Source organism: Calliphora vicina, chromosome 1 (genome assembly GCF_958450345.1).
Source record: "Calliphora vicina chromosome 1, idCalVici1.1, whole genome shotgun sequence".
In the NCBI taxonomy this organism is placed as follows: domain Eukaryota; kingdom Metazoa; phylum Arthropoda; class Insecta; order Diptera; family Calliphoridae; genus Calliphora; species Calliphora vicina.
In genome coordinates this window covers 86,112,913-86,123,708 of record NC_088780.1, presented here as the reverse complement: position 1 = coordinate 86,123,708, position 10,796 = coordinate 86,112,913, and the positions used below count along the sequence as shown (strand labels likewise).

At 30.3% G+C, this 10,796-nt stretch overlaps 1 protein-coding gene across 1 annotated transcript; it reads right to left on the bottom strand.

Annotated features, from left to right (window-relative positions):
* Positions 1-5,355: 5,355 nt before the first annotated feature.
* Positions 5,356-10,575, bottom strand: pb (proboscipedia). The gene is made up of 5 exons (XM_065500849.1): positions 10,399-10,575; positions 10,044-10,158; positions 7,171-7,302; positions 5,798-7,096; positions 5,356-5,630 (listed from the first exon to the last, which is right to left on the bottom strand). Exons 1-5 carry the CDS (start codon positions 10,573-10,575, stop codon positions 5,356-5,358), a joined length of 1,998 nt encoding a protein of 665 aa, XP_065356921.1.
* Between the last annotated feature and the right edge of the window lie 221 nt (positions 10,576-10,796).

The following is a 10,796-nucleotide window of genomic DNA, read 5'->3' as shown; positions in this document are numbered from 1 at the left end:
AATTTTTAGTGGTCGAAAATTCGACCAATGGCCGAAACCCATCATATAGCGTCATGCATACTAATTTAATTATTTTCTTTTCTTATTATATTAAAATGCTTCAAAATCATAACATATGTTTTATTTTTACCCTTGGGTAATTTTTATGTGATAAATGCATATCATTTTGTTTTGTGAGACCTAAATATCCTTTTGATATTTATGCACTATATTTGGATAATTCCATTATTGCGGAAATGGTTGCTTTTACAAATGTCTTTGCGCGTGAAAATAATGCTACTACTAACCTTTACCAATAGAATTGCGTCGGTTCATTGGAATTTTATATTTGTCTGGTTATCATACTTTACCACATATCGATCATTATTGGTCTTCTCCGACATGGCAATATCAATGTTGAAACAGGTATTTGCATCTTGCCGATAATACTAATTTGGATATATCAGATCGTTTTGTTGCACTCATGTAAGATGTTTATAAAATAAAAGCCAATTGGATTCGGCTTTAAGTCGTGGTGCTTATATTCAGAAAAGGGCTATTTATTTTATAGTATTTTATACAGTGGTTCAGCCACTTCTTATAGTAAGAGCATATGTCCTGGGGCCCAAAAAGTTTTAAATTTGCTTGCTAACGTACCTGATCCGGAGTTTCATACTGTTTCCTTTGACAATTTTGTGTTCTTCTTATCATGTTATGTGTCTTTTTGAGCCAAAATTTTATGCAATTGGAACTATACGTTAAAACAGAATGGAAAATGTTCCGTTGCAAAATCTAAAGAAAGGTTGCGAGGAGAATTTGTTCCTTTAGTTGATAGTCAACGGTAATGTTATAACAATAACTCCACAGTTGAACCACTGGTCAATGCAAAAAGATATTGTCGCAAGCAGAAGAAAACCATAACAATTCCATAGCCGAAAGTGATAAAAGAATAGAAAAACTTCAAAACAAGAAACCATTATCGCAACTTGATTTTCATTCTGAAGTCACAAGTAAACTATTGACATACGAAAAGGATAATGAGTCTGAAAATGAGAACCTGAAATATCCCACGAACAATCCTCGAATCAATGAGAAAGTACACGCCGTATCAAAAAGCGCATAGAATAAACATAGTCGGTGTAAGCTATGCAAGAAGCACACTTTATTTACATGTAAGAAGTGCAATATTTATCTACACATCAAATGTTTTGATGAATACCACACATTTTTTAAATGTCACGTATTCAGAAATAATAACTATTTTAAATTAAACCGCATTACTTTAATATTTTCCTTCAAACTAAAGATTTTCATTTATTAATTGCAAATATTTATATTTCTTAAATTATATCGTTTTCGGCCAATGGTCGATTTTTCGACCAAGCCATACTAGGAAAATGGCAACCCTGGGACAAAAAATTTTATTTTTTTTTCTTAATTGGAGCTTTTAAACCATGCCTTTAAAAGGAATTTAATAAGCTCCGTCGGATTCTGGTAGTGGCCGATAATGGGTTAAAGAAATCAATTTATTAATAACTTTCAGAGTCGATTAGTAGTGCACTTAATAAACATAATTTTTGAACGATACATAACGTCAGCAGAAAATTAAATGCGGGACATTTGTTAAGTTTGCAAAGTCACCCAGGAACTCTTTTTTAATATTTTAACATACATTCATTCAGTTCAAAATCAACTGCTCTTTAATTCCAAATTGGGAATTGTGATTCCAGTATCCAATAACTAAAAGAAAAGCGATACATTTTTTGGGAATTCGGAGAAGTGCCGCTTAAATCTGTCAAATCGGATATTGTTAACCCAATGTTATTTATTTCTATGTGGATTTTGATGAAACTGTAGAAAATGATTTGGCTAAAATGGTTTTTAATATTTTTTAAATCCATAATAAAATATTCTAAAGATTTTTATTTAATGTTTTAAGCGTTTGTAAAACTTGGGATTACTTTGACACCAGTTTTATTTATTTTGTTAATTTTGAATCAAATTTGATTTCCAGAGTCCTTCGAATATTTCTAAGTTTTATCAAAATCTGCTAATAAACACAAAATAATTAAAAGTACTTAAACCCTTTCAACCGGTCAACTCTTCTCGATTTTATTAAAATGTTCAGTATATATTTTCAATGGATTGAGTAATTTTCTAAAATTGGATTATTATAGATTATTCAAAAAATCTGTTGTAGTGTTTTAGAAAACCTAGTTTCGAGTTTTATAAAATGCAACAAATTGCATTTTATAAAAAACTAGGTTGGAATACAGTTTTAGCTGTAAAAATCGCTTTTTTATTTTTTCAGTTTTTCATTATATACCGTATTATTTTCATATTTCTTTATTTTTACTAGTAACAATTAGATTACAAATGTGTGTATTTTTAAAAATAAATTAAAAAATCATATAAAAAAAACATTATTTTTTAATTAGCAATCAAACTGATCGCCTATGAGCGTTCCATCAAGACAGTGGGTTAAAAGTATTTCCAAATATAAAATATTATTAAAATATCCCTCGAAGGATATCTACATATTCTAAAAATCCTTTATGTCGTAATCACTTAGAATTGGTCTTCTAATCGAAAACTTTCACAATCAGGATTTCTTTCGGTTATTTGTTTTTTACCAACAATTAAAATAAGTTCTTGATTATAAAAACCAGGTAACCGATACAAAAAGCCGGTCTGTAAAATTATTCGAAAATATAAAATATTCCAAGCAGGTCGAGTTTTCAAACAATTTTATCTGAATTTTATCTCAATGACGTGATTTGCAAGAGTTTTATGGGTGGCAAAATGATTTTTGGATACAAATTACTGATATGTGTATTATTTATCAGTATTTAAGAGATTTTCGGAAGTGGACCTAATATGGGAGCTATGATCAAATATGGACCTATATTCATATAATCTAGTTGTATAATTTACGAATCAATTGGTCAATTCACAAGGTCTCTTATCAGTCATAATGTCATAATTTCCTAATCGACACTTAGGCATTCGGCTCAGGTCTCTACTGGTTGGTTACGATTACACAATAAACATAGCATACAGTGTAGTATTATTTTAGGACATTTTTTGCTTGAAAAGCAATAAAAACCATTGTGAAATATAAGACCATTATGACAATATGACAATACCTTGTGAATTGACCAAATATAAATATCGAACTCTGTAAAATTTTAGTTCTATATCGATATTTATGAAGATTAATGTGATTGGTCCTATAACCAATTATGAACCGATATTCATAAAAGTCTTTATAGCAAAATCGGAATCTACACAAAATTCTAAGAAAATTACCAAAAGAATGTATGGGTCTAAAATCAAAACCTAGCTCCCGCTAAAATACTTCAACATACACGTTTAAAAAATTTCACTGTCCAACAAAATGACTACCTTTGATTGGAACAGAATAGTGACCATATAATTCTGAAAGGGCATGTTGAGCATATCATTTTTGTAGAATAAACTTACAATCCAGCTGGTCTGAATTTTTTTTAGTTTTAAGCGTAAAGAGCGTTTTTTACAACATTAGTATGTTTGGTGACCCCCACCGAAATTTTCCGGCAAGCATTTTCGTAGAATATTTTAATCCTTAAACGTCTTTTTTTAAAGGATTTTTTTATTTTCTCGAAAAAAGGGTCAAAATGTCCTCTAAAGAATGGAGATAGAGGGTTAAGATCTTCCACAAAAATTATCACCATCAAATTAAACGATATAACTCTGACAATAAGAATCTCTCAGACATTAACTTACAACATTTTTTTTTCAGTTAGTATAATTCTCCCTTCGTGCAAAAAAATAAAACTTTCACCCACTGTAAAAAAAAAACTTAAGACCAGCTGGACTATAAGTTTTTTCCACAAAAATCATCTATTCAACATGCCCTTTCAGAGTTATAGGGTTGCTATTCTGGTCCAATCAAAAAGTCTCAATTTGATGGACAGTGAAATTTCTTAAACGTGTATTTATAAGTCTCTCAGCGGGAGCTAGGTTTTGGTTTTAGATCAATAGTTTCTTTGTGAAATTTTCTTAGAATTTTTCGTTCAACAAAAGAATTGACCAACCCTAATGTATATGACTATTATGCATGTTGAATTTGAACCTGATATCAATATATATATCGATCATTTACTGCAACAACGTCATAATTCAAAAAAAGTCGTTTCGAGAAAAATGGCTTTGAAAGTTTAATGACATTTTACTATTTCTTAAATAAATTTTCAACAAATCATGCGATTTCAGAAATAAAACCTGATTTAAATAGTAGATATTAATATCTTCGTAATCTGTATTTAACCCAAATTTTTACTTGTCAAATATACGAGAAAACATGAATTTTAATTTTTACGTTTACAACAAAAAAATACTTTCATACAAAAAATAATTGACTTTTTTTAAAACTGATAAAACTATATAAAAGACTAAAGAACGGAGCATATTTTGTAGTACTTAGTTCGAAACACCTGGATTTTGATTTATGACGTTGTTGCAGTAAATGAGAGATATATGTATTTAAGTGATTTTCGTGAACTTTAGATCCAAAAAAAATTGGTCTCGTGTTTTTTTTAATGAATTTTCGTTGTGCTTTATTATGTACGGATACTGCAATTCTGTGGGCATTTATATACCATAGCACCATATTTCGGAATGAAATTTGTGTGAGGGCTAGGAGAAATCATGGACCGATTCCTACCATTTTCAACAAAATTTGCCCTCTTAATATAGGAATCGCAAGTGCAAAATTTCATGGTGTTATCTACAATAAATTATACAAAATAATAAAAAATTATCAAAATTTTTTGAGGTTGTCTCACATTTTGGTTCATAATTCTGGTTCTACTGTACCGATTTTGCTGATTTTCAATACCTGCTTAGGACAATGATAAACGTTTTTTTAATTCCTACTAAGGTTATTTTTGTATTTTTTACGTAAAAGTGTTTTACACAGAAAGGCAGACAGACAGACGGACATAGCTCAATCGACTTAGAATTTCAAGACGGAATGGCAAATTTATATATTCCCTCATTCAAAACTTAGTCTTAGAAAGGTAAAACTAATCTTGTAAAATATTATATTGAACATTTTTCAAATTCTGGACTATGTATTAAATATTATAATAAAAATAGTGAATTTTTATCGGTAACTCATTTAATATTTATTTGTATTAACTCCCCTTAAAACTATCTTGAAAATGTATCATACTATTAAAGGTTAAGAAATGTTTTTTTAATGCAATTTACTTACATAAAAAATTATTTACAATAATTAAGATAAGATTTGCAATTTCAAAATACACCATACATATTTTATAAAACTTTTCGTATCATTTAAATTTGTTTAAATAATTCTGAAATTTACATTAACTAACTTAATTGATAATATTCGGGTACAAAATCATTTGCTAAATTACTTAAGAAATTAAAATCTGATGAGCTATTGGAATTATCAACTAGACCATTAAGATTAGCAACCGGTCCAGTTTGTGGAAAATTTGCATTATGGGCGGGCATTGTGGGCGGTTGAACATTGGCAGGATTAACGAAATTGTTATTGGGACCACCAGTTGGTATGTGAATATGTGGTGGTGGATCGGTGTCTAAGAGAACATCGCCGGGCATGGGAGGGACCACATGATTGTCTGAAAATATTTAAAGGATAATATTTAATTTCTTTGTTAAACTTGCAATATATTAACTTAAGAATTTCGCATACGATTCGGTTGTCATAAGGAATAATTGTTCTCGTTTTTACAAACATTTCAAAAATTCGGCGGTACTCTATTTGGGTGAGTTTAATTATACTTACCACTCATTGGTTGTTGATGCTGCTGATGGTGAGTAAAATGTCCGTGTTGATTATAACCGTGGGGATTATATTGCTGTTCCACACCACCATGGTGTTGTGCGTGATGATGATGGTGGTGGTGATGATGATTGTTATAGAAGGGTTGTTGTATTTGAGTGTGTTGACTGGTTGGCAACGATGGTGGCGGAGGTGGTGCCGCTTCCATGTGTATGCCCAAGGCTGTCGCTGTAGCTGCATTTATATGAGGCATACTGTGTTGCTGCTGCTGTTGTTGCTGATGGTGGTGATGGAATTCTGTAGGCTGCTGCTGTTGGAAACTTATTTGCTCATAATAAGCTCCATTGGGAGCTTGAGTTTTGGGATCATAAAAATTGCCACTGGCATCAAATTCTCCAGGTATTTGTTGTTGTGTTTGACTTAGTGGTGGACCCACATAATTGCCACCATGATGAGTGTGGTGATTGTAAGCATTGTACTGCAATGTTTCACCAGTGTGGTGATTATAAAATGGTTGTTGTATTTGCTGAGTCGTAGCTGTGGTAGAAGGTGGTGGTGGATGATGGAAAACATTGGGACCATGATGTACTTTCGATGCCACTTCGTTCCCCGACTTGAGATGCGGTGAACTTTGTGATACAGCCAAAAAGTCTGGTTTGGGACTTAGATATTCACCATTCGTCGGTACTTGCATATGTGTTGAGTTTTGTAATTGCTGCTGCTGCTGCTGTTGTAGTCTATGGGCAATATGCTGTGGTGAACTAGCGGCGGCGAATTCAATATCATATTTGCCGTAGTATTCTTGTGAAGGTGTTTGTGGTGGTTGTTGCTGCTGTTGTTGTGGTGACTGCAATTGCTGTTGTGGTTGCTTATTGTTGTAGTAACTGGGATAAAATGACGAATTACCACCACCATCCGCTATATTGGCGGCATTAGCAGCGGCATTTGAATTTTGATAACGACGTTTGCCGCCGGCACCGCTATTGCTATTTGCCGTCGCTTGACTGTGTTGAGATGATGTGTCCGAGTCACGTCTATAGCCCGAACCAATTCCAATAGAAATGGACGTATCATAACCACTAAATTGTGAGATCTTGGTTGAAGTTGAAACGACCGATTCTTTTTTAATATGTTGATCGTCTTTTTTCTTGACTTTGTTGATGGGACCCTCATCTATGTCATCATCTAAACTGCCACTGGAAGCAACGCTCGAGTCAGCACTGACCATATTAGAACCGGACACCGCATTGCTGCCGCAAAGATTGGAAGATATGCCAGATTCTAATGTGGAATTGGGTGTTACTGTTAAAGGGGTAAAAATTAAACAATAAATATTGGATTCTTCCATTTTATTTTTATGATTATAAATATCTTACAACTTCCAGCGCTGGCATTGTTATTTGTAGCACTTGGTGTATTATTATTATGACCTCTTGAATTTGATGTTGAATCTGGTATATCATCGGATGGCAGCTCACAGCCTTGACAAGATTTCTTTGAATTGGAATCTTTAAAAAAAACACAATACATTATTAATTAAAGCATTCTTCAAAATAAATAACAAATTATTAAAATAAATTAGATCCTTAATAAAAAATATATTTTAATTATTGCAGGTATAGGTCAACTTGTTTATACCATACATTTAATAATAATTGAACAATTTCATGTTATCGTTGTTAGAATTTAATGAATATATACTAATATAGGGTGCCAGAAAGGGTATCATACGGTTTATATGATTTCAAAAATACAAAATAAAAACAAGAAACATCAAAGATACATTTTTTTTTGTACTGACAGTGATTGATACGCTTCAGTATCATTTTGCTCTTTTTTTGCCTTCAAATAAATTTGTTAAATTAAAGGTGGTAACTTAAAGTTTTGTGGTATATTTATTTTTTTTTCGTTTCATGTTAAAATAAAATTTGTTTTTATAACTAAAATATTATGAAGTAATCAGAAAAGTCGAATATTTCATCTACAATCACTCTTTGGCAAGAGTATTACTCATGAATTGTTATAGGTATAACTTCAATATCTATTCTAATCCAAATATTATTAAATCAAAGATTAATTGGATGTGGATAAAAAATGGTTAAAATGTTTGTAAATTTATTTGGAGCAGCATAAATCAGTTATGTTATGAATTTAGCTTAACGCAAATAAATATTATGCAATTTTGGTCCAACTATGGATTTTTGATATTTATACTTTCAGTTTAAGAATAGTGTAATATATCAATCATATATATAATTGATACAATTAAATGAATGGTAACTTAAACATATTATGATTAAAGCAATCATATACATAATTACAATAACAATAATATTGGTCTAACTTTTTTTTACCGATATAACTTTTTGATTCTATATAAATTTATATCTTATATATAAGATATACACTTTTAAGTACACTTTTAAGTATGTTATTGTCCACCAATATTGATGAAACATATATGGTTTAAAAGGTTACTTTCTCTAGATGTGGAAAATATAATTTTTTTTTTTTAAATTCTTTCCAAAAAAATGGTAAAAAGCGTTTTAAATTTGCTTGAAAAACAACAACATGTTTATGCAAAGAAATATTTTTGCGTATACTCAAAAGTAACTGTATAATTTCGTTATTAGTGGTCGAATTTTGAAAACCAGGCGATCCTCATAAGTCTAAATCTATGACCGATTATAATAAAATTTTAAACATTTTTCGGTTTTGAAAAATGTTAAACATGAGCAAATTGGGAGAAATAAACAAGCTGATACTATTATCATAGTCACAAATTGTTGAACTACGGACCACGATGGAAGCATTATAAATTAATAAGAGGGCATACTAAGCTTATTTGACAACAATTTGTTTATAAAAGTTTTCTATTGAAAAAAGCCTTAAAATTTAGTTATAATATTTCAATACTTATTTATACGGCTAATTAAAAGCTTATTCAATAATCAAATAAAATGTTAAAATAATGATATTTAATATGATCAGTCTTTAACCTGTTCACTAAAGCCAATTGAATTTTAGATTTCCATTAAATCTCTAATTAAGGTGAAAATTCATATATGTTATCCTGTTTTGCCTAAATTTGGATTAATTTAAATTTAATTTTGGGAAATCACAAGGAAAGTTGTTATAAAAAGATAATAGGGAGGAAACGAAAACTGTTCAAAAAATAGATTTCGATCATAGTTGATACATTTATTTTCCAGTCCATGCATTTACCTTAGAAACTAAAAATGATAATAGTCGCGAAGAAAATTTTTTTCTACAATTGAAAAAATATAGGGCCTTTTTTGGGAAAAATTTTAAAAAATACGGCAATTTTTACATGTTCAATTTTTGATACATGTAACTTTTCATAGTTACGAGATAATGTTTCCAATATGTCTTGATTTTATTCAAAATTTTATAGCAAAAATAGCTCAAAAAAAATCGACACTCCATGGAGCTCCATAGGGTAGCAAATTAAAACTTTGACCCACTGTAGAAAAAAATTCAGACCAAGTGGACTATAAGTTTATTCTACAAAAATTATCTACTCAACATGCCCTTTCAGAATTATAGGGTCGCTATTCTGTTCCAATCAAAAATTCTCAATTTGTTGGGCAATGTAATTAAAGCTAATGTATTTTAAAGTTTTCTTCTAGAAATCTGTTTCTCCAAAGATTTTCCTTTAGTAATCTTATAGTGAATATTTTTCTCCTTTTAACCATACAATGGCTTATAATTTAGGAAATGGAAATACGAGTACGTATGTATATATATTTTAAGATATATCATTTGTTCAAGAAAAATTTTTGGTTCAATAGAAGAGGATTTTTAGGAAAATATATTGAAAATATGGTACATATGTAAGTATTTCTATGAAATTTGGATAACAAGTTATATAATTATGTATATAGAATTTACATTTAGTGATTTTACACCATTCTTATTGTATTTAAAATTTGAACTATGAACCTCGATAAAAGACAAACCAAACCGAATATAAAATGTTTGAACCATTTCATATTTTGTATGACCATGGTTTCTTACTGCCTGTTTCAAGATGTCGAAAGAAAAATGTTTCGAAAAAATTTGTATGAAAACTATTCAAAAGAATATTAAAAACAGTGTTTTTCATACAAATTTGTTCGACTCATTTTTCTTTCGACATCGTGGAACAGGCATTTAGTTTAAAACTGATTTTAAACGTATTATAATTTGATACTAAAATAAATGTAATAATAAACCATTGCACACTTACTACTATCGGACTGATCATCATCACCTTTTAGACTGTCCTTGTTGTCCTCATCGTCAGTTTTCGAAAGAGTTTGACGTTTGTGTTTCATGCGGCGATTCTGAAACCAAACTTTTACCTGAAAAACACGAAAAAAACATTAAATCAAGCCAAAAAGGACATTAATTATTAAACTGCAAAAGGAAAAATTAGTAGAACTCAGTGGCAATTAAAAAGTAGTTGCCATTTGTGCAAAATTAGTTTTCTTTTTCCTGTTTTTTGCAATTCTTCGTCAAGAAATTGAGAACCATTATTAAATAAACACTTTCAAGAATTTAAGAAAGAATATGAAAGGGAAAAAGCAATAAAAATAACTCACCTGTCGTTCGGTTAAATCTAGACTGGCAGCAATTTCAATTCTTCTTGGCCGGCATAAATATTTATTGAAATGAAATTCCTTTTCCAATTCCAACAGTTGGGTGTTTGTGTATGCGGTCCGCAAACGTCGTGGCAGGCCATTCTCTGGAACGAATTCAGCTGCAATTGAAAATTGCATTTTCTTGATATATGAATAAATGAGATTTTGAACCAACACACAAACACACACACACACTCATAATCAGCAACCGATACCAGTTATATTTAAGCAATACATCTTGCTTTAAACTTGATTTTCTTTCTTAACATTTTATTTATGCAACATGCCTGCCTGCCTCATTTGAAATAAGCAGCTTTAGTTATAGAAAATTCAGCTTTCTATTTATTGAAAACATTGCT